A 25,988-nucleotide genomic window follows, 5' to 3' on the forward strand; every position below is an offset into this window, starting at 1 on the left:
AAAAATGGGGTCGCTGACACCGCTGTGCACGAATGCGAGCCAAGCGTGCAGTCCAACGCAACTAGTTGCGACCAATCGCGCTGGTGATGATAACTCATCAACCAATCACGTTGCAGCATTCCACTAAGTGTTAGGCCTGAGTGGACGCTCGAAGCGGAGCGTTCGGCGGGGCGTGCAGCGTGGCTGTGGGCTCACGCGTGATGTGAGCAGCGCGCACTAAGGCCGCTCCTATACGCTTGCATTTGTTTAACATGCACGCCGCACGCCCCGCCCCGCTGCACGCACAACAAGAGCGTCCACTCAGGCCTTACACTAAGGGACGCCAAACGAGAACGTTCGGTCAGTATTATATGGGCCTATCTTTACATTTGAAATCTTGTATGTATGTATGAAGTTAGTGTGTATGTATGAAGTTAATGTGTATGTATGTATGTATGTATGAAGTGTTAGCAGGCGGAGGGTTTGGTGCCGGTGGCCACGCGGCAGATCACAGACTTCAGGTTGGCGAAGGCAGCATCCTGGTTTTCTTGGTTGAATTTCTGTAAACGGAAAAGTGGTTTTATTACGAGTTTAATTAATAGTTATTTGCACGAGTGCAAAGTCGTTTTTTGCTGCTAGAACTAGATGGATTGGTAGAAAACTAGATGGATTGGGTAAAGATAGTATTAACTTATTGAAGTATTCGAACAAGGTACCTATCATTTTAACATCATTTACATAGAGTTTGAATGGGGTTGGCAACTGTCAAAGATTTGCATAGATGTCATCATAGTTTGCACTTGTTTGTCTATGAGATTTGGCTTAAAGTACTGGCACCCAGGGCATTAAAAAAACAAAAATTTGACACAATTCTAGGGATTGACAGAGCAAGCTATGATGGCGCCATCTGCTAAATACTTCGACCGGCCAACCCCATTCTCCCGATGGTTGTCCCTTACCTCGTTAACCACGATGGTCGTCACGAACGCCAGAGGGCGCTGCACGCCGTCAGTCTTGTCTCCGTAAAGCTTTGGATTCCTCCGAAAACGGTGCCGTCATATGACGGCCGTCATATAGCGGCTGCAAAAGACGGCCGTCTTTACGGTGACGACATGTGGAAAGTACCACGGCGTCATAACACACCGTCATCCACCAAGGTCAAAGCGGGAAATTTGAAAAATGTAGGCGCGAAGGGATAACGTCCCATAGAAAATTTGAATTTCGCGCCTTTTTCTACTGACAAGATTTGCTTGACCATCTATAATTTACTTGGAGGATGAAATATCATCAGAAGAGGAAAATAATCGTAGTACGAAATCATTTATTCAAAATGGCGTCACCGCTATCTAATAAAACGTTCACGAAACTATCACGTTGACAGTCAACGTAACGTAACGCTGTCTAGGAAACCGCGCCATCTTGTTTACATAGACAACGTTCTAGTGACGTCATTCAACGCTATATAGCGGCCGTCATATTACGGCACCGTTTTCGGAGGAATCCAAAGCTTAACCGGCCAGCAGGTTGTCTCCCTGACTGTCCCACTGGTTGTCCCTTACCTCGTTAACCACGATGGTAGGCACGAACGCCAGAGGGCGCTGCACGCCGTCAGTCTTGTCTCCGTAACCGGCCAGCAGGTTGTCTCCCTGACTGTCCCACTGGTTGTCCCTTACCTCGTTAACCACGATGGTAGGCACGAACGCCAGAGGGCGCTGCACGCCGTCAGTCTTGTCTCCGTAACCGGCCAGCAGGTTGTCTCCCTGACTGTCCCCCTGGTTGTCCCTTACCTCGTTAACCACGATGGTCGGCACGAACGCCAGAGGGCGCTGCACGCCGTCAGTCTTGTCACCGTAACCGGCCAACAGGTTGTCTCCCTGACTGTCCCCCTGGTTGTCCCTTACCTCGTTAACCACGATGGTAGGCACGAACGCCAGAGGGCGCTGCACGCCGTCAGTCTTGTCTCCGTAACCGGCCAACAGGTTGTCTCCTTGGGTGCCGCTCGCGCACTGCTTCAGCTTGGTCGACTCTGATAGCTTGCTGATCTTCTCGAGGCACTGTAACAGGAAGTTAATTAGAGCCCGGGCGATTTAATTCCTCCATTTGATCGGTCGTAATCTTAAGGGGCCCACTGATTACCAGTCCGCCGGACGATATCGGCCTGTCAGTTAAGGCTCCGTTAACGATTTTAGAGCCAAAATGTAAAATTGATAGATTTAGTCGTTGAAATTGTACTCCTTTTGTTACGTAATATCTAAATAACAAGTTTCTATTAACACGTCTTCTCATCTTGCCTTTTAATAATAAGGTCCCGAGCGTGCGTCACCGGCAATATATGACGAGAAGGGGCAGTTTTTAAAAATTCATCAAAAAATTATAGTTATAAATTATAAAAAATGATGTATAAGAACAGTTTCAGGAAATGTTGTAGATTGTTTAAGTATCAAAATTACGTTGAAATTAAGTCGATTTTCACGAAAAATGTTCACTTGTTTTGGAGTAATTTCTGGTGAAAATTGATTTCGTCTAACTTTCATTTACTCTTGTTCAATATCATATAACAAAAATGTAGTCTATGAAAGTTGGAGTACAGGATATGTGTAATACAAAATTACCATTTTTAGCAGTCCAAACTTTACGAAATTTACAAATAAGATCGACTAAATTTTTTAGCTACTAATAGTTTTAACTGTTTAGTGTATAAGATCTTCTTTCTTAAATGTATATGTGTGGTGCTGTATGTAGATGGTTTTTGCAATAAACGTTTTTCTATTCTATTCTATTCTATAAATCAGTGCTTTACGCGCGTTTACCTAAACGTCCATCAGAAAAAAAATCATTACTAATTTAGTGAGTCAGTTTTCAAAAAAATGATCTGTACAAATGCAAGATAAGAAGACGTGCTAATAGATACCAGTACTTGTTGTTTCTATTACGTAACAAAAGGTGGACAATTTCATCGACTCAATCTATCAATTTTACATTTTTGCGACTAAAATCGATACCGGCCTCTTAAACCACAGAATAAATTATAGTACTAAAGTACAGAAGACTCACTCTCTAACAAAACGCGTCTGTTACGATCAGCACAGATATGGCCGCTAGGTGGCGACAGCGCCACGCGCGGCTTATGGCTTTCCCCAAAATTGGGGCGGAACGGATGTACTTTTAGCTACCTGCAGCAAAGCGACGAAATCGCGGAGTGAGATACGCCTGGTTAGACGCGAAAGGTCACAGTTCCGTACAACAGGCCGCGTTATCGTCCGGCGGACTGGTAATCAGTGGGCCCCTTTACAGTCGAATCAAGTGTAAATTGTGACTGAATAAATGAAATGAAATGAGTTATCAAGTGTGGGATCGGCGGCCCAATTTCATTTTTGCGTCCACACGTCCTGATTAAATTACAAATTTAATCAGACCATGCAAAAAATTGTGCCGTCTGAACTGGTCTTAAGAGTTACTTCCTAATTTCCTATCAAAGTTTAATGACTTTTATAGTGGCTCTGCTACACTTTGGCATTGTGAAGTCGGTGCGGAGTGGACACTACAATAACAGGCAGCCTAGCCAAGCCACTATAGAAGAGTGATAGAGAGACACAAAGCGACTCGATGGCGAAGCGATAGCGATTGTCACCTTGGCTAGGCTGCCAGATAAGACTGACTATCTACAATAATGTATTGTTTTTAAGGGTTCCGTACCCAAAGGGTAAAAACGGGACCCTATTACTAAGACTCCGCTGTCCGTCCGTCCGTCCGTCCGTCTGTCACCAGGCTGTATCTAACGAACCGTAATAGCTAGACAGTTGAAATTTTCACAAATGATGTATTTCTGTTGCCGCTATATAACAACAAATACTAAAAACAGAATAAAATAAAGATTTAAGTGGGGCTCCCATACAACAAACGTGATTTTTGACCGAAGTTAAGCAACGTCGGGCGGGGTCAGTACTTGGATGGGTGACCGTTTTTTTGCTTGTTTTGCTTTCTTTTTTGTTGATGGTGCGGAACCCTCCGTGCGCGAGTCCGACTCACATTTGGCCGGTTTTTTTTTACTGCAAAATGTCCATGATGATCTTACCGTGTCGAGCGACTTGTCGGGGCTGGCCTGTCCCATGAGGCAGATGACCAGGTCCATCTTTTCCGTGTCAGCCAGGACTTTGTCCTTCAGGATGCAAGCTTGGACCTGGAAAATTGGAACGATCTTGTAATTCTTGTATATATAGCTATTCTGAAACGTGGGTTTCGAACCGCATTCGGGTTTAATTTCATCATATTTATGGACATTTACCGAAATAGGGTGAATTCAGGTAACTAATAATTCCCAAAGGAGGACACTAAAAACAATACACTCCTTTTTTGGGGCAGTCGTGTAAAAAGTGGCGGATAGTTATGAAAAAGGTAAAAGGTAGGTAGGTACTCTTATTACAACGGAATACCTATTAGTGATTATGATTTTTGGGATTATCCTATTTCCGAAATGATATTTTATCCATATGTTACCTTATTGCCGTAGCACTCATCAGGGCCGTGGTGGCAGGTGAACTGCCATTTGCCGCTCACCTTGTCATGCTGAAAAAAAAACATTGGATGATGAAGAGCGTTTAGGTTAACAATGGTAAATGGAAAAAAAGCGGCCAAGTGCGAGTCGGACTCGCCCATGAAAGGTTCCGTATTTAGGGGATTTAAGACGTATTAAAAAAAACTACTTACAAGATCTCGTTCAAACCAATTTTCGGTGGAAGTTTGCATGGTAATGTACATCATATATTTTTTTTAGTTTTATCATTCTCTTATTTTAGAAGTTACAGGGGGGGGGGGGGGGGACACATTTTACCACTTTGAAAGTGTCTCTCGCGCAAACTATTCACTTTAGAAAAAAATGATATTAGAAACCTCAATATCATTTTTGAATACCTATCCATAGATACCGCACACGTATGGGATTGATGAAAAAAAATTTGAGTTTCAGTTCTAAGTATGGGGAACCCCCAAAATTTGTTGTTTTGTTTTTTTTTGTGTGAAAATCTTAATGCGGTTAGCAGAATACATTTACTTACCAAGTTTCAACAGTATAGTTCTTATAGTTTCGGAAAAAAGTGGCTGTGACATAGGGACGGACAGACAGACATGACGAGTCCATAAGGGTTCCGTTTTTTGCCATTTGGCTACGGAACCCTAAAAAGGAACAGTTCTACTTTAGCAGATTTTTTCTGCATCGATTTATAATGTTTATACGGGGTTTAGGACTATACAATATATACCCACCGTGCTCTTGCCATAGGGCACCAGTTTAACTTTGACGGAGCCCTTGAAGTCTTGCCACACGGGGGCCAGCCGCTCCGTGATGAACCGTTTGCTGTCTGGGTACAAGCATTTGTAGTACAGCGCTATTCTACGGGGCACACGGTGTATATGCTCTAGAACTACACACTCACCGTGCTCTTGCCATAGGGCACCAGTTTAACTTTGACGGAGCCTTTGAAGTCCCGCCACACGGGGGCCAGCTGCTCCGTGATGAACCGTTTGCTGTCGGGGCACAAGCTTTCGTAGTAGAGCGCTATTTTCACCTGAAACAAATGACAGTATGGTTTAGGTAAGTAATAGGGATGATGACATTGACACATGACACATGTTGAATTTTATAACAAAATCTAGTAAAATAGATAGCAAACGAGCAATTTATCACAATAATGTGGATATTAAAATAAAATATTGAAAAATTACAAAATTACAGGACCTGAAACTTTCAAAATTTAAGTTTTTTTTAACTTCCAAAAATGATAAAAGTAAGCCGGGTACCATTCTATTCCTTACATTTCATCCAAAAAAATATTGTATAGCAACTATATACATAAACGCAATATTTCACCGACAAAAACGCAATTTTCTTGTTTTGTCCATACGGGCGATGCGGTCCAGATGGGCGATGACGTCACGGCCTCTGTCCGTTTTGTATAGGGCGTTTCGCGAGTGAAGTGCGACTGTCGGACTTTGACTACAATTTCTGACTTTTGTGTTACTTTAATGCAATGGGTCCCATATAGACATTTGATCCTAAAAACAAACCCGATCGATTGATACCATAAAAAAAATTTAGTCATGTAGCCTATTATCACTACTAGGTACATAGTGTAAATTAAACAAGTCGCTTCCCGCTGTCTGTCTGTCCCTATGTATGCTTAGATCTTTAAAACTACGCAACAGATTTTGATGCGGTTTTTTTTAATAGATAGAGTGATTCAGAATGAACGTTTATGTATACCTAATTAGTTAACCCGTGCGTGCGAGGCTGAGACGGGTCGCTAGTGTTTTATAAAACTCCCATGTACTTTCCTCAAATTCGATATGAAAAATATCTACTTAAGAGTGTTATCTCTGATGAAAGGCACTCAATCTAACTTTAAAATATTAGCACTTATTTTATTTTAGTCGTATGGCATGTTTTACAAAATAGGCAATTACATATATACTTACAATTATCGCGAAACAATAAAAGATGTCCAAAACAATACAATTATAGGTCAACATTTAACCCGTGGAGCGCCCCGAACCAAGAATAGTATGGAGTTACTATCACACGTGTCTTGTTAGGGCGCTCCACGGGTTAAACAGTTGAGCCACGCTGCTGCGTCGGGTGTGAGTTGCAGCACGTCTTCTCTAGCTCCAGTGTATGCGTGCAGAGGGCAGCGTCCGATTATTAATTAAATATTAGCACTAAAATGTCTCGTTAAAAATAATACCGCTAGGACAATATGATTAGTTTGCCAAGTTGTAAATGCCTACGCAATGCACGATGTACGGTGAACTATTCGCAGTTAGGTACCTACGGTAAGCGGTTCCCAAACTAAACTATTATACATCATTGGAGAAACGAAAGCCGCCAGACTCCGATGGCTCGGGCACGTGGTCCGGATGGGGAAGATCGCGTAGTCTGGAGAGCGTACTCTTGAGTACCAAGTGGCAAAAGACCGTCTGGACGCCCTAGGTACCGCTGGAGAGACGAAGTGCAGAAAGACCTTAGCGAACTCGGCGCCGTCGACTGGACAGAAACGGCTTTGGACAGAGTAGCGTGGCGGTCTTTGGTGTCTGAGGCGGATCCACTTCGGGTCGTTGCGCCACAGCAGTAAGTAGTAGTAGTTTAATAAAAAAATTGGGTAGGTATGTACTCGTACCTATGTAGGTACCTAGATTAATTAATTGAGTCAGTGTTTCGGAAATCCATATGAATTAAAACCAAAAATGTGCTTTAGTGATCCGCGTTAAGAGGCCGGTATCGATTTTAGACGCAAAAATGTAAAATTGATAGATTTAGTCGATGAAATAACAATAATAACAATAACAATAACAATATTTTTATTCATAATTGAAGTTTAGCAGGAAGGTTACATTGAACCCCGCACTAGGCATGGCCTGTGTCGCGGGGGTCATGAGCATCACGAGTTACCAGAAATAAAATTTATAATTATTTATATTAAACATAAGAATAGGAATAGGAAAAAGAGAGGAGTGTGTACTTGTATGTGTAAGGTTGTTGTGAGGTGGTAGTGAAAAGTGTGTGAATCAAATCTAAGAATGTGTGAGTGTAAAAGTTTGTTAGATTTGTACACCTTTTGTTACGTAATAGAAATAAAAAGTACTATTATCCATTAGCACGTCTTCTTATCTTGCATTTGTACAGATCATTTTTTTGAAAACTGATTCACTAAATTAGTAATGATTTTTTTTCTGATGGACGTTTAGGTAAACGCGCGTAAAGCACTGATTTAGTCGATTTTATTTGTAAATTTCGTAAAGTTTGGACTGCTAAAAATGGTAATTTTGTTTTACACATATCCTGTACTCCAACTTGCATAGACTACATTTTTGTTATATGATATTGAACAAGAGTAAATGAAAGTTAGACGAAATCAATTTTTACCAGAAATTACTTCAAAACAAGTGAACATTTTTCGTGAAAATCGACTTCATTTCAACGTAATTTTGATACTTAAACAATCTACAACATTTCCTGAAACTGTTTTTATACATAATTTTTTGTAATTTATAACTATAATTGTTTGATGAATTTTTAAAAACTGCCCCTTCCCGCCATATATTGCCGGTGACGCACGCTCGGGACCTTATTATTAAAAGGCAAGATGAGAAGACGTGTTAATAGAAACCAATACTTGTTATTTAGATATTACGTAACAAAAGGAGTACAATTTCAACGACTAAATCTATCAATTTTACATTTTGGCTCTAAAATCATTAACGGAGCCTAATTCAATAATAACGTGCTAGTCAATCGGTGGCAGAGCAAATACCTTCGTTTATTGCATGCAATTAATGTTAACCACATTAATACTCTCCCATCGCGAAATAGCGAAGTAATGTAAGTATATAACGGTTTAGCACTTATTGACTAGCACGTTGTTATTTCGCGGATTAGCAACCAATATTTTTGTTTAAATTTTTAGATTCGATTAGGTGTAGTGCAATTATTCGAGTATCTTATTGCATAGTTTAGTAGCTCGATGCGTAAGTGGCAACCCCAGTTTAAATTACAAACTGCATGTTGCATTGAGGTCGGCGGTCAATAGGTCAGCAATTCAAAGCTTGATGCAGCCAATTGTCCTTAATAAAGGGCATCTACCCGGAAGGATGATCTGCTACTACCTAACTGGTGACGGGTGTACAGTCAGCAGCAGAAGTTGCTAAGCGGGCGAGGTGTTCAAAATTACCTTGACATGCTCTTATTCTCTTAACAATAAAGTCGCGTCAAGCTCATTTTGAACACCTGACCCGCTTAGCAATTTCTGCTGCTGACTGTAGGTACTGTAAGATTATAAATGACTCACGCTACTCCGTGCACAACTGTAAAAAAAAATCTGCGACTACAGACTCCACTTCTTTATGACATAGTGTTATTGTTTAAACCGTTTTTTAAATCTATCTATTAATACATTTAAACGAGCAATTCTTGTTTATTTATATATTTATTTATTTTTATATATATATATATATATATTTCGGGGATCTCGGAAACGGCTCTAACGATTTCGATGAAATTTACTATATGGGGGTTTTTGGGGGCAAAAAATCGATCTAGCTAGGTCTTATCTCTGGGAAAACGCGCATTTTCGAGTGTTTATATGTTTTCCGAGCGAAGCTCGGTCACCCAGATATTAAATATTATAAGATATCATTAGGTAGGGGTACCTACCTAAATATGCTACTACCTAATTAAGAATCACAGTATGACATAAGGCTTAGGTTGTGGGTACTTAGACAAATAGAAAACACCCGTGACTCCGAAACAAGTATCTGTGTTCATCACACAAATCAATGCCCTTACCGGGATTTGAACACAGGACCATTGATTGGCTCAATAGGCAAGGAGTCAAGGACAAGAACAAGAACACTGATGCCGAAGTTATAGGCGAGACAGAGTCAGCGTCAAAACTTGAAACGGATACAAAAAGTGAAAATAAGGCAATAAGAATTCATTCGTGATACGAGTAATGTAACAGCAACACCTCTGAACTTTGTTGGATCTTAAGTCGTTGCAATACGGTCTAGAATGTGTCAGTGAACAGTGTGAAAGATGGTAATGCACGTGTGTACGTGCTAAAACTCTCAAGAGTGTGAGAGAAAGTAGAAAACTAGCCGTTACTCGGGTATTTGCATAAGCACTTTGTGTATTGTGCGTCCTGTGTGGTCACTTGCTTTAAAAGTACTTTACAGATGTAATAATGTTTTGAAAAGATGTGTCCCGCCGAGTTTGTTGCCGGTCCCATATTGGGATACCCTCCACAAATTGAGGGGGGATTTAAATCTTCTCGAGGCAGGTGTAGGGTTGGAGCCGGTGTGGCTTTATTTGACGTTCATAAGCGCATTGTAATACCTATGCCTACTTGAATAAACTACCTTTTTTAAATCTTCGGTAGTGACGGTTGCGCGTTCCAGTGTTAGCTAACTCGGAGTTAACTTTTCTACTTACAGGGTTAAATTGTACCTACTGCAAAAACGGTGATATAACTCCGAGTTAGCTGGCTAACCCTGGAACGCGCTAGTGGCTCGACATGTGTCGTTCGCGAGTGAGTGATTTAACTACTCCGAAAGAATTCGGAGGGTTTCGGAAAAAACATGGCGGGATCGTATCGCGTGACTCTTGCGTGACTCGCCATCTTGGTCACACTTATGGCTGTATGTCTCTGATTGATTGACTTCTTTCTTTCTTTTCTTTTTATTGGTTTATTCATTAAATATGTACAGCAAACTTTTCACTATATCTAATTATACATTTCTCTCTTTACTCACTCAGGAACAATATGACTGCTAGTCTACAGATCCACTGACCGAATTGAGCGAAATGTGTGATATGTAAGTATCACCGCGAGCGAAAGATATGACTCACTCTTTTCAACTCGGTGAACGGTTTTGCGAATGTCTACTAGTGGCCCTAAACGTAAGAATGTAAGACCCTTATAGCGTTTTCATCATATTAAATGATGGTAAGTAGGTATATGACCCTTGAAGAAAGACAGCTGCTATTACAGAGTGCTCTTCACGTTAACGACTGTGAACTCTATCGTATTTCTGCTCTATTGCACCATACATGAGTGCGAGCGAGATTAATCTGCGATCTAGTTTACGCTAACGTAAACGTTAAGAGTCAACTCGTGGTACGGCTACAGGAAACTCACTTTGTTATCTTCGCTCTTCTTGTTCTTGGCGAGCGCTCCGCACACCAGCACGGCAACGGTGAGACACAGCAGGACCTTCATCTTGTTCTGAAACAATTTAACACAAGACAATCAATAAAAAACAACATTTATTGCAAAAACTTAAATATAAATACAAACTAAAAAAAACTACTACTTATAAAAAATAACTACTTACTAAAACCCGTCCCGGGCTGTCCCTGACGCAAAGGTGCCCATCACGCTCGCTGCGTTGCCGCGTTGTATTGCGATGGACAGTCTTTGCATCAGAAAGAACCCGGAGCGGGGGTCAAGGCCCCTTTCACTCAGGCATAGAGAAAAAAATACATAGAGTGCTCACTCCATACATCAGTTTTAGTACCAAAAAGACTATTAGCATCTAGCATCGAGTAGCGGAACTATCAGTACTGCTACTTGACAATAGATGTAGCACCGACCGGAAAGTCTTATGCTGTTGAGATAAGATTTTCCGGTCGGTGCTACATCTATTGTCAAGTAGCAGTACTGATAGTTCCGCTACTCGATGCTAGATGTAGACACTGAAATTAATAGTCTGAACTGATGTATGGAGTGAGCACTCTTGTCTTACTATATTTCTCTATGACTCAGGCGACGACCCAGCTCGCGAAGGAAGACAATCAATTAGTTTCATTGTAGGTAAATCTCTAAAAAAAACAACGGATTGCACTCTGGGAGTGCCGGCAGAAGCGAAAACTCAATGACTAGTGCAAAATGCACTATGTATAATTGAGGTTAACGCCATCTAGCGTTAGCGTTAATTACTTGAAACCCCTAAGCACAACACTGTAGTACTCTAGTTTTATTAATACCAGTTAGAGCGAAACTCACTAGTGATAATGACATAATGTAACAGTTTTTCATGTAATATCATTGACTTTTTCTTTATTGATTTAAATGCCATCTAAATGAGTGGCCATCTAAATCGTACGGTCACGTGATCGTCTTACGCTGTCTCGAGTTTAACATTTTTTCCCCACCTCAAAAAGTGCACAGCGCCGCTAAAGAAGTTTTCACTTCAAAAATTACGCAGCGAGTATTTTTGACCGACATAGAATAACACGACCTTTCTATATTTATGTAGGATTATCTTAATAACCAAGTACTTTAATTTAACTTTTGTCCTAAAAACTCGTAGGCTGTATCTTTGTTTAAATTCGTTTCACACACAAATTCACACTAAATTGATGTCAGGTATGATGATCTATATCTGCCTTTACAGATTGGTACAGGCAGCATCAAAAGTAGGTAGGTACTTCCACCTCTCATCTAGGCAAATGAAGTGAGATTGTAAAATCTGCACTTATGGCGAATTAATGACTGTGTTATTTAGGGTTTCGTAGCCAAAAATAGAAAAAACACGAAACAATTATCACACACACATACACACATAACAAAAGTTTTACAGACCTACATGTTTGTCATAGTCATTTTACTCGGAAGTTATAAAATGCAATTTAATCACTTTTGGAACACTAAGAAAAAATGGAAAACGAGCAGATGAATCGCCTGATGATGGTACCTCCTACGGCTCAGCCATGCAAACGAAACATCCGAAATTTGCCATTGAAATTTGAACCTAAATGGTAAGAAATAGAGTTGATTTTGCGTTGTTTGAAAATTGAACGAAACAAAGCAAAAGCGACTCTGTTCCAATTGAACATGGTTTATATTACATCGAACTGAATAGGTAACGTACTATAGGTAGGACATTGGGCCTTAGGAGGTTAAAAGCAAGGTTTCTTTAAAGAACATCGCTATCAAAACTACTCAGAGGCCAGTCAGACAATCGATTATCGACAAATGCCAAACGAAAAGTAAAAATATGCCGTCAGATATTAAAAGGCAGTCTTCTGAGAATAAAATGTTCTAAGACGAGTGCCTCTTAGTCGAGGGCATGGCATGAGTGGTGGGGATAACTGACAGAACGGGATAGTCTTATGTATCTTTCACTAGAAGTAGCAGAGAAAGCGCTATTATTGTTTGTCTTTGTCACAGTCTCATATTTTTTTATTCCCCACCGTAGTTTATGGTGGGATACAAACAATGCGTAAACGTCAAATTGGTGTGAAACATATGAACAGTGCAAAGATTATCAGGAAAAATATTGAAATCAGTGTTTCGTGTGCATGTAGTAGGTACTTAACAATTCAACAAATATGGTGAATTGCTCAGTTTTGCGCTGTACAAGTGACTGCCGGCAAAAACAGGACAACGTAACATTTCACAGGTAAATACAGTATTTTATACTTCGGTCACATTATCATGCTTAGTAACAGCATCCTACAATCTATATCAATTAAAATCTGAGTAGAAAAAGCATTTACAGTAAATAATAACTCGGGTAAAAAAATTAACCTATAAATATTTCCTGATAAATTAACCGACCAAATTACGTACGCATATTGACAGTAAGCCGTCACCCTTTTAATAACGTGTATTCAATTTAGTCGCATTGCTATTATTCGAGGGATACCAGCCCGTGATGCATACAATTACCCCAAAATTCGGGTATTTTGTATTTTAATAACATTTTTATAAATAATTTTGCTGCAGAACTGGACATATACGAACAATAAAATTGAACTGTGTTTAAATTAGAATGTAAATTATATTTATTTAAGCATTACGGATTCTTTTTAACGTTATAGGGGGTTTTGCCACGACTCAGAGAATCTAATTGATATGCTGCAGGCACTAATTCTTAATTTTGCAATAAGAGTGACAGATTACAAAATGAATATTTCGTTTATTACCTCCAGATTTCCACAAGATGCAGGCACGCGTGCTAAATGGATTTTAGCAACCGGAAGGAGAAACTGGGCACCGACGCAAAACTGTCGGATATGCTCAAAGCATATTACGAAAACCTACCTTTTCTATTTCTTCCTGTGGCACACAGTATGCTAAAAATTCTTTCTTTAGGCGTACTTGTAATATGTATAATGAATCGCTTAATGATATAGACATTTTTGTTCATAGTTTGTCCGTTTTCAAGAACAAAGTTCGGCATAATTTGTTTACTAGTAATTGAAAAATTGTTTCAAGTAAATATTTTGCATTGTTTTCTTAATTTATTTGCGTGTTGTACTCACAACTATACCTACGGGTAATTTATAATTAAGTAACCTATTTACTTTTCATTGTAATGTCAACTTAGTAACGTATGAAAGTTTAGGCCTATTTTTAGTCATTTTTGTAAGACTTATTTGTAAAAGGCTGTTTGTTTTCTAAATAAATAAAAAAAAAATTGGCCCATTGATATTTTATTTATCGCTGCGTCTTACGTAGGCGAACAACTCGCGAACGTGATTAAAATTACCCCAATATTTGATAATATTGGGGTAATTTTTACCTATATGGTATCCCCGGGTTTGTGACGTCATCTATGTCTATCCCTTACGGGGGCACGCAGTAGGCCACATCTATAGAAATACTACCATCTATGCTCTTAGTATACGACGACAGAAATGTATCCGGATGACAGACGGGAATGAAAATAAAGATTTGATAGCTGTTGGTCCAAATTGTGATTCGTCCAAGTCGCGATTCGTCCATTACGTGGTTCGTCAAATATCTCACACATTGTATCCATCACATCACACACACATATCACACACATCACGCATTTCCATACATTATTTAAGTTTAGATAGGCGTTTTGTATATGTAAACGATTACCGCTTAAATTAGGATTTTGCGTAACTGTAGCCACTTTTACTTCTGACTGTACACAAAGTAATAAAAGTAGTACATTTGTGATAAAACCAAACAATGTACAATAGCCGTGGGATCTTTCTCATAGCTGGATTTAACTCTTAAATGCCATTATTAGTACGTTTATTGTTTTTTCCACATACTCAGTATTCAGAACGAATATTATATACTTACTTATTGTAAAGTAACTGTATAATTGTAAGGTAAGCGTACTGGTGCTCGATGCCGTCCCAGTACATGTCATCTTGAAACTTATATCATTGTCAATAGAGGTGACAGCAGGGTGTCATCTATTGGGCATTAGCATGTCGAGCATTAGTACGTTTACCTTATATGTGAAAAAGTGCAATTGATAATGTCCCACTTGTTAGTTAACATATATCAGGGACCAGGGTGTCAATGATTGGAAAGCTACGATCAAATTACACTAAAAAGTACGTAAAATTCACATAACCCTTTAAAGTCGAGACAAAACAGCGAAATCGAGGACAAATATACCGTCCAGTGCAATATACTTTCACAACTATTGCTATATGTTATGCTTATACCTAAACTCGTATGCCGCTAACCTCTGGGGTCACAATTGCTTGGACAGTCTCTTATTACCTACAGGTTGGATGACCTAGCTGTGACCCGTGTGTTGAACGTTAGTTATTTACGTCTGGTTTTAAGAGGAAATCAATTATTTATTCAAGAGATTGGGTACTCGTACATTCGGTTCTCGAGTGCTCTGAGTCAGGGTTGAAATATAAAAATGGTATATGTCCTGACAAACGTCCGGATATCACCCTAAAATCCTGACATTCCTGGACGGTTATTTCTTAAAAATCCTCCCATCAAACCCTTTTCCCAAATCTTTTGTGGGCCATTAGCCTCCCACAATACGCTGTAGCTAAGTTGCATAACCTTCCCTTTCCTCTGCCCGACTCCAAACTTAAAACTTACCTATAACTAGTTAAAAAAAACTCTTCAAGTCCCCCCGCAATCCTGACAAAGGAGCGAAAACCTGGCAGACCTTAACGAATAGGGATCGTCCGAAATACACTACCCGTTCGCTTCAAGTTGGCAGTCCGGTACATGACAATGTAGTCAAGTAAGTAATAAAACTAGTAAAGCTAAAAGCATAGTGGATAAAAGAAACAACTGCCTTTTGTTTAACAGATTAGGGTTTCAGCCGAAAGAATCATCTCTGAAAATTCCAACTACTTATAGGTACGTTTATGGTTTAACGTATCCCGTACGAACCTGATACGTTAAGTTCTTACGTGTGACCCACTCAGCCGCGGAGGGCCAAAACCAGATAAATCCAACAACGAGCAGGGTCCGAATGAGGTCGACGGCACGAGGAAGCGTCTTATCAAATTAAAGTGGGGCTTTTGACCGTCAGCTCGATTCAATGACAATACTTATACCCCTTATTCATAAACGTCTGCTAAGTTAATCAGCTTTGATTACCGTTTCTCCTTCTCTATGACATAACGACAAATAGGGACAAACGACGATCATACACTGATTAAGTTAGCAGCCGTTTATGAATAACGCCAATAGTTTTCTCACTGTGATTTTTAGCAGGGAAGGAAAGTGCCACTGCTCCCTCCTAGCAGGAAAAGAAACCCTTTTCCGAATAGGTGTTGTGGAATAGTTATTTACTATACAAAGTGCGGAAAAGAGGAAATTCGAAACGAGTGGCGATGAAATAATACACGACCGAAGGGAGTGTTTTAAATCGACACGAGTTGCGAATTACCTATTCGCACGTGTATCGTACAGTACATGTGGCACTTTAAAGTCTTTAAACTTTCGACATACGCACGGAAAGTGCTATTTCCCGCACTAGTTCGGGAAAGTAGCACCATATGTACTGTAAAAAAAATACCTATTTACCACTGCAAGAAAACTTTTAGCTGTAGCTATTTACATGTCTAATACAAATAAACTAATACAAGCGCGCTAACATGAAGAAACAACTGAAACTTTATAATGAATTTGCACTCTAGCTAGAGGATACAATTTCATTTATTCATTCAATCAGCACTAGCTAAACGTAAGCTAAGTTCGTCTTCAGAATGAAAGTAGGTGTGGTGTGCATCCTGATTTCGAATAATGAATACAGCTTTCCAAACTTGTTGTGAAAAAGGGATTAAGGTAAACGTTCTAGTGTTTGACACCTAATCCCAATAGTTGACAGCCCGTTAGTCATTTATATCTATTGCTCAGAATTAAGACTGAAAGCACCTGAAAGGTGGCAACTATTGGGACAGTGTTCAGACTGGGACATTTACGTTTAGTTACAGCAAAGACTATGGGCCCGATTCGGATTTTGAACTAGACATCTATTAGACATCACCAAGATACGATACCGATAATTTTAAGATCTAGCCTGTCAAATTTGACATTTCCGCGATTCAGAAGATTACTCTTGAACGATTTCCACAAGATATTATTACGATATTTTAACGTAAAAGTGACATTTTTGCCCGAATTGAGCTGCAAAAGAGAACTAGTTGAAATGTAAACTACAACATATCGTATCGTTCTCTAGTCTAGAACGGATCTTTTTTTTCGAATACCGCGGTATCGCTCTATTCTCTTTAGTTACATCAATGAGTTTCAAACAAAATTAGGCACAGTTATTGTTAGTTAAATTTATATAGGCATTGTATTTTTTTCGAAACGGCATTGACCAATATTTCCCGATTTTAGTAACAATCGTATCAACAATCGTATACAAACAATGTATGACTAAGTTGAATTTCAATGGTTTATGAGTACCTACCTTAGATAACATGCGTAAATCATTATGTATGGATATGTGGACACGGGTAAGTATGGTTCAAGGTGATCGAGATATTTATTGTTTTGCAACGTAAGTATAAATGCATGTCCATGAATACAAACAAAAAACCGGCCAAGTGCGAGTCGGACTCGCGCACGGAGTGTTCCGCACCATCAACAAAAAATAGAGCAAAACAAGCAAAAAAAACAAGCAAAAAAACGGTCACCCATCCAAGTACTGACCCCGCCCGACGTTGCTTAACTTCGGTCAAAAATCACGTTTGTTGTATGGGAGCCCCACTTAAATCTTTATTTTATTCTGTTTTTAGTATTTGTTGTTATAGCGGCAACAGAAATACATCATCTGCGAAAATTTCAGCTGTCTAGCTATCACGGTTCGTGAGATACAGCCTGGTGACGGACAGCGGAGTCTTAGTAATAGGGTCCCGTTTTTACCCTTTGGGTACGGAACCCTAAAAACAACTTATATGGGTCAAATTGCGAATTTAACTCATTTTTAAACTTGATATACCTACATATAGGTAATGTACCTACCTACGTTAAAAATTGAAGCTATGTTAAGTAAAGCCCTTGCTACACGGTCGCCGACAAGCCTTCTAACCGTCTGACCTTGGTCTGACCTTGGTCAGTTTTGGTCAAATTTTGTTGGAAACAACTGTCTACACGGTCCGGGACGGACCAAGGCCACGCGGTCTGAAGGCTCGTCGGCGACCGTGTAGCAAGGGCTTAAGTGCTTAAGGTCGCAATTGTTGACGCAATTACCCTGCCTTGTTAATAATACATCATTGGCGTAAAATATTATTTTCTTCTTTTTTTTTTTCAATTTTTAAGTCGGCCATAAAGACGAGACGAATCGATTGGTGACCTAGGTCATCAAAATCAGCTTAGTCGTTTCAACGCTATACTAAAACACATGACATATATATACGAGGGGCGTTCAAAATATTCTCGGTATTGATATCTTACAACCTCTTCTAAAATTTCTTTCGTTACTGGCCGCTAAGGTTTATTCATTGACATTAAAAAAAAGTATAATTCGAAGCGAGATGTTCTTTTGTTTTTCTGCAATTGCTGAACAAACATGAACATCATGTGGGAATTGACAATGTTAACTAAATTAGAACATCGATGCGTGATAAAATTCTTGACAAAACAGGGTAAAAATCAAAAAACCATAAAAGAGGAAATGGATTGTGTTTACCGTGAGTCTGCTCCTTCTTTATCTACCATTCAAAAGTGGTCAAGCGAGTTTAAACGTGGAAGGGAGAGTGTTGAAGACGACCCTAGACCTGGCCGGCCTGTAGTAGCTACTTCACAAGAAAATATTGATAAAGTGGAAAAACTTATATTGGAAGATGGTCGAGTGAAGGTAAAATCTATAGCACAAGTAACCAATCTCTCTATTGGTACCATACATGATATTATCCATGACCATCTTAATATGTCAAAAGTAAGTGCAAGATGGGTTCCGCGAATGCTGACTCGGCTTCAAAAAGGCATGCGTGTAGCTTGTTGTTCCGATTTTATTGACCTGTGCGGTGAAAATCCTGATGAGGTGCTGCAAAGAATAGTTACTGGAGATGAAACCTGGGTTCATCATTATGACCCAGAGAGTAAACAAGAGTCCATGCAGTGGCACATTAAGGGTTCAGCTCATCCCAAGAAGTTCAAGGTCATCCCTTCAGCTGGCAAGGTCATGGCCACGATATTTTGGGATTGTGAAGGAGTATTACAGATCTATTATAAAGAAAAAGGTGTAAATATCACAGGACAGTACTACGCTAACATTCTACGTCAATTAAAGGATGCAATCAAAGAAAAGAGGCGAGGAAAGTTAACCAAAGGTGTTATGCTTCTGCATGACAACGCCCCCGTCCATACTGCTCATATTGCCAAGGCAGCTATTGTTGAATGTGGGTTTGAAACTGTTACTCACCCACCGTATAGTCCGGACTTAGCCCCCAGCGACTTCTTTTTGTTCCCCAATCTTAAAAAGGATCTGCGTGGAAATAAATTTTCCGATGATGAAGCATTGAAGGCGGCAGTGGAGGAGCATTTTTACACCAAAGATAAAAAATATTTTTATGCAGGATTAATAAAAATAATTGATCGATCTTTTAAGTGTATGAACATAGGGGGGGAGTATATTGAAAAATAAAAATATCAAACTTTTCGTACTTGTTTGTTTTCATTCTCATACCGAGAATATTTTGAATACCCCTCGTAATCACTCACTTACATACCTACATTGAATGCTAAAATCACCTATCGTTTTTTTAGGGTTCCGTAGCCAAATGGCAAAAAACGGAACCCTTATGGATTCGTCATGTCTGTCTGTCTGTCTGTCTGTCCGTCTGTCTGTCCGTCCGTATGTCACAGCCACTTTTTTCCGAAACTATAAGAACTATACTGTTGAAACCAGTGTTGCCAGATCGTACCTTTTAGTACGGTTTTACGTACTATTTTTGGACCTTGTGTACCTTTTTTGTACGCAGCGTACATCGTACTAAAACCGTACCTTTTGATGTACGATTGTTTATCAACTTTTTTTTCGTTATTATGGTTCAGGATGATTTGTTCAGGGCAAAATATCTAATCTGACAACAATAGCCACCATAAAAAAGTACCATGTACTATAGAAAAAAGCGGCCAAGTGCGAGTCGGACTCGCTCATGAAGGGTTCCGTATTTAGGCGATTTATGACGTATTAAAAAAAAACTACTTACTAGATCTCGTTCAAACCAATTTTCGGTGGAAGTTTACATGGTAATGTACATCATATATTTTTTTTAGTTTTATCATATTCTTATTTTAGAAGTTACAGGGGGGGGACACACATTTTACCACTTTGGAAGTGTCTCTCGCGCAAACTATTCAGTTTAGAAAAAAATGATATTAGAAACCTCAATATCATTTTTGAAGACCTATCCATAGATACCCAACACGTATGGGTTTGATGAAAAAAAAATTTTTGAGTTTCAGTTCGAAGTATGGGGAACCCCAAAAATTTATTGTTTTTTTTTCTATTTTTGTGTGAAAATCTTAATGCGGTTCACAGAATACATCTACTTACCAAGTTTCAACAGTATAGTTCTTATAGTTTCGGAGAAAAGTGGCTGTGACATACGGACGGACAGACAGACGGACAGACAGACAGACAGACATGACGAATCTATAAGGGTTCCGTTTTTTGCCATTTGGCTACGGAACCCTAAAAACACGTTTCTTTAGTTGCAGTCGGCAGTTGTGTCTTTCTTACCTGTGCTTTGCTAATAGTAATAGTAATATCGTTTATTGCAAACCACGGTACAATAGAATAGATGTTACAATGGAAAAAGATGACATGGCACCCTGATAGGTTATTGGCAATTATCCATAAAACTACATTAAATAATTTATGTGTAATATTATTAATATTGCTTTGTGATTGCTTCTAATGCAGTTGCTCGAAGAATAATAAAAACGCTAAAAGAAGTTAAAAAAAATGATAAAGAATTTGTTGTCAGTCATGTCATGTCCATAAATCCTACTTTTTTATCTTACCAATCTTATTCAAATGCATTTCTTTTTAATTTATATACTTATGTTATGTACATTTGCATATCCAGTAGAAAGTTACTTAGTCATCTGAGTGTATTTCGTTTTATTTGGCATTATTATCCAGATTACAAAACTCAGGTAGTCAAAATTCAGCCAGCCATTTATAGCCGGTCAAGCAACTTAGTCAGCATAAAATGGCGCCATTCTTCACCCTTCGCACCATTTTTTTTTTAGATTTACCGCTTTTTTCAACGGACGGAAATGGCTTGACAAATTTTATTTTTCATGTACCTATATCAATGCAAACAAAAATGGTTAACTATGACGTGTACACTACACTTATAGTTGGTCAAACCAATTTGTCAGTCAGTAACAATCAGGAAAACTATACTCATCCACCCACCATACCCCCCCACCCACATAGAAATATTGTTTCTGTAAGAAAATTTTACTAATAAAAAAACCGTACCTTTTTTATCAAAATCGTACCTTTTTTGACGTACGACTGTACATAAGCTGGAAGCGCTCTGGCAACACTGGTTGAAACTTGGTAAGTAGATGTATTCTGTGAACCGCATTAAGATTCTCATACAAAAATAGAAAAAAAAACAATAAATTTTGGGGGTTCCCCATACTTAGAACTGAAACTCAAAAAAAAATTTTTCATCAAATCCATACGTGTATCTATGGATAGGTCTTCAAAAATGATATTGAGGTTTCTAATATCATTTTTTTCTAAACTGAATAGTTTGCGCGAGAGACACTTCCAAAGTGGTAAAACGTGTGGCCCCCCCCCCTTTAACTTCTAAAATAAGAGAATGATAAAACTAAAAAAAATATATGATGTACATTACCATGCAAACTTCCACCGAAAATTGGTTTGAACGAAATCTAGTAAGTAGTTTTTTTTTAATACGTCAAAATCCCCTAAATACGGAACCCTTCATGGGCGAGTCCGACTCGCACTTGGCCGCTTTTGTTACAATTTCGAATTTATCCTGTATATATATTATTGTTGCACGTGGGCGCGTAAAACCGCAGACGACGCGGTCACTCGATACACAGAATGACTGGAAACCATCAAGGCTAGCTTTACCAAGAACCTAGGTTCTATAGATATATCTAGATAGTATCACTACATAGTATAAAACAAAGTCGCTTCCCGCTGTCTGTCTGTCCCTATGCTATATGCTTACTGGGGTATCTATGGATAGGTCTTCAAAAATGATATTGAGGTTTCTATAATATCATTTTTTTCTAAACTGAATAGTTTGCGCGAGAGACACTTCCAAAGTGGTAAAATGTGTGTCCCCCCCCCCCTGTAACTTCTAAAATAACAGAATGATAAAACTAAAAAAAATATATGATGTACATTACCATGTAAACTTCCACCGAAAATTGGTTTGAACGAGATCTAGTAAGTGTATATGTTTACGCAGCACCTGTACTTGAGACTCAAATAATAAAAACGGGATATCTATGTATGTACCAGAGTCGTTAACTTTTACTGTATTGTCCACAGAACTGTCCTTTTTCTAAAAATGTGTTTGACCCAGCAGCATAATTTAGTATTAAAACAAAATTATAATTAATCTCATATTTAAGGACACTTACCGTTCTAACAACTGCAACAACCCTCAATAAAACCCGATCTATCATAAGACACTAATTATTAATTCATTAATTAATTATAATTCCACTGACATGTACGAGTACGTCTAGCGAGACTTGCATGCAACTCGTATATGAGGGCATTACTCGAACTATCTCGGATCAAATAGCAGTAACCTCTTCGATAAAAACAGTAAAAACTGTGCTCATGTTACTTGGGTTACGCGGGGAGAGAAAACTATGTACAATTAATTTAATTTTTAACAAGCAGAAACGTCTGCGACCGATGCTATTAAACTTGGAATAAATTTACAAGTGGAAAAATAAAAATAAAAGCCCAAAAAAAATCCTTTTCAGGGAACCTTGGGTGACTATGTAACAATTAATTTTATTTTAATCGCTGATCTTCGGCCTATATTTTTAATTTTTTACAGTCAGGGTACAACAATTTATTTTTCACCACCAGTAAAGGCTCTCTTTATACTTCAAAAATTTATGAGAAAGTTGCATTTTACACGCAAGAGTGGCAAAGGAATTTGATGACAATTTTGTGTTGTTTCCTTAATGTTGGCTGGTAGAAATAACTTTTAAATTATGATTTTGAATGATAAATATTTAATTTGGATTTCACTTTAAATTACTCGTACCATCGCACACTGGGGCCTTATTCGACATGCCAATTTTGACGTCGCATGTTGAAGTTCATTTGAATCTGAACTATCGTGGGTTGTCGAATAGGTAAAGATCATTATCTGTCAGTGAATCTCATGTAAACAAATCATTTCATCGCTAGACTTGATTGTCTATTGGTATGGCCGCCATGTTTGGATTTATGACATTTAAAAGGGGATTCTATGGCATAGAGTAAACTGCATTTCTATTTTCTATAGTTTTTTGATTCCTCTACTCGACACAAGATGGAGTTAACAGTCAAATTTTGATCTTGGCGTTATAAAAATAAACCGCAAGAACATGACATGCAGTTGCGTTGGTGTAGATCTATCATGAAAACGAATATATGACAATTGTCCAGAATTAAAAAAAACTTGACAATAAACATACAGCAATACATATACCACTAAATGTCAAAAAGAAAACAGATTTATTATAATTACTAGGTAACAAATTATATATAAAGTTTAAATTTTAAACCAATCGTCGTGGTTCTTAGCAATGAACTTCTTGTAACTTGTGCGAAAAATATCATTTGATATTACACCAATTACTTTATGGTGAAGTAAAATATCATGAGTCATGAGGAAGACGGAGTAGCCACAATAAGCTATATTTTTGTCCTCTGGGTTAGATGGCAGTGAAACAGGGAGAGATAGTGAAGAATGCGGCAAAATAAGCATTTATTGTGTTGTTAGTAGTTAGTAGACTAGTTTTTTTTTCTAAAAATGAAAATTGACGCAACGGCGAGCTCATAGCCCCCTATGAGCCAGTCTGTTAGGTGCAGGCTTAAGGGCTAATCCCGGGGGAAGCGGAGCGTCGGCGACTAGCTGGTTGCATCTGCATATCAACCTCTTCTCACTTTTACCTCAGGTCCTTTGATTAATAAATTAAGGTAAAATTCGTAAGAACTAGTGCCTGTGCCATATTCTAAATTGGACGCTATGCCTAATTAGTTGATATAAATTAAATAATAAAATAATTATTTATTTAATTAAATTTATAACAACGCAACGTGGGGTTATTCATGTTGATATTTAATGGCTTATATAAGACAGCGGTCGTATATTGCCTCAGAAATTTGGATTTTGTCAGTTTGAATGAACAGCAAACTGGAGACATTGAGATTAATTTTAAACTTATTATTTTAGGTGTTCGTAAGAAATAAGGTATTGAACATTGACGGAAAATCGCGAAAACCCGGCCAGGTGCGTCGGACCACGCAAAATGGAGGAGGATTCCATACACTTACTTCTTCTACCATGTATCCATATGCCAAAATAGCAACAAAAAAGCCGAACAAAAATACCGTTTCTTCGCAGCACTAGATTTCAGTCCTTTTTTTTAGAAAAGTAATATGTTTAGGTACATAATATATATGTAAGTAATTTTTGTTATAATGTGAAACTTATATGTTGTGTTACGAGACGTAACGAGTAGCTAACTTTAAACTTTAACAGCCTAACAGATCCCAATAAGGCCTAGTTTACCCTCTGGGTTGGAAGGTCAGATGGCAGTTGCTTTCGGAAAAACTAGTGCCTACGCCAATTCTTGGGATTAATTGTCAAGCGAACCATAGGTTCTCATGATCCGTGGCAAAATCGGGATAACGCGAGGAAGAATAACTTTGTCACAATAAAGAATATTTGGCCAAATATAAATCCGTATTTTATTACTCTTATTTGACCTACCTACTCGTATTGAGTCGTATTTTGCCGCCTAGTAGCCTCGAATTGGTTGTTGTATGTGGCTTTCCATAAATTAAGGGTCCTTATGCTTCAATAAGGACGTTTTCATCTGAAGTTGCAATAGAAATTGGAAAGCCACATTTTTACAAGCTTTTAGTTAGTTTCATCTGTCCCGGTTCCAATCAAATCATGCAAATTAAATTTGACCCACTTCCCGGGTGTTCAATGAAGCTGAAAATTTACATAAGTACATAATATGTAATATGGGCATAGAAGGTAGCATCCTATAGAAGTGGTCTACGCGTGCCTCCGTGAGGGACAAAACATACGCAATGCGACGCTATGATAGGTAGAATTTATTTGTTATGGTGGGCAACAAATAAATTCGACCAATCATCCATGCTAATTTACGGTGAGGAATAAAAAAAAATGTGAGACTGTGACAAGGACAAACAATAATAGCGCTTTCGCTGCTACTCCTACTGAAAGATACATAAGTCTATCCCGTTCGGTCAGTTATCCCCACCACTCATGCCCAATCCAGTTTAATACTAGATTCATGAATATGGGTGACAATATAATATTTTTATGGTACCATCGAGCTGATCTGATGGTGATGATACAGACAGTAGTCTTTTATGTCTTTTTAACTTTGTGATAAAACAACGCAACTTAATTGTATTTGAAAATATTTAAAGAAAAATACAGTCAGAAATTCGAAATTTTGTTATCTAACCTCTCAATCACTCTTGCATATTCGAGCGATAAAGAGGCAAATAGCTGAGTTTCGATTTTCGCACTTCCCGGTAGGCCCCTTTGTAAACAAACCGCCTTGATGTATCAATGTCAAATTTTTAATTGTCTGTGAAAACTTGTCAAAAAAAAGTTTAAAGAAAAGGCAAAGAGTAGTATAATATATATAGCGCTGGCGGTACACCGAGAAATTCAGTAAAATGCTGCAAATGATGTTAAAGGTATGAAAATCGGTACGAACATTTGAAACAATTTGACCTGAAGCACCAACAAATAAAAAAAACGAGAGGAGTTATGACGTCATCTTTTTTTTTTATGGAATTTAAAAAAATATTGTACCTATCGTGTGTGGTATTAAACGAAAGGGCTTTCTGAGCCGATTCCAAAAATATATCACATCATTACATTTCAGTATTTTTTTTTAAATAATACAATAAATAATTTTCAAAACATACCAAGTTTGGGTTTCTCCAGATACAATACCGTTAAAAAATGTTTTGTAAAATATACC

General features: G+C 38.5%; 1 protein-coding gene across 3 annotated transcripts in view; it reads right to left on the reverse strand.

Moving 5' to 3' along the window:
- Positions 1–403: 403 nt before the first annotated feature.
- The window catches only part of LOC134659705 (GILT-like protein 1), a 171,948-nt gene continuing 146,363 nt past the window's right edge, over positions 404–25,988 (reverse strand). For 2 of the 3 annotated variants that reach the window (XM_063515398.1, XM_063515397.1), the window contains 6 exons: positions 10,665–10,751; positions 5,412–5,543; positions 4,477–4,545; positions 4,055–4,159; positions 1,539–2,033; positions 404–539 (listed from right to left, as the gene is read on the reverse strand). In XM_063515398.1, coding sequence (XP_063371468.1) covers positions 447–539; positions 1,539–2,033; positions 4,055–4,159; positions 4,477–4,545; positions 5,412–5,543; positions 10,665–10,745 — 975 coding nt within the window. In that variant the 5' untranslated portion in view covers positions 10,746–10,751 and the 3' untranslated portion in view covers positions 404–446. Of the gene's footprint in view, positions 540–1,538; positions 2,034–4,054; positions 4,160–4,476; positions 4,546–5,411; positions 5,544–10,664; positions 10,752–22,367; positions 22,483–25,988 lie in introns of those variants that run through there. The other variant, XM_063515396.1, reaches the window with a different exon arrangement.

This window comes from Cydia amplana, chromosome 25, assembly GCF_948474715.1.
Source record: "Cydia amplana chromosome 25, ilCydAmpl1.1, whole genome shotgun sequence".
NCBI lineage: Eukaryota > Metazoa > Arthropoda > Insecta > Lepidoptera > Tortricidae > Cydia > Cydia amplana.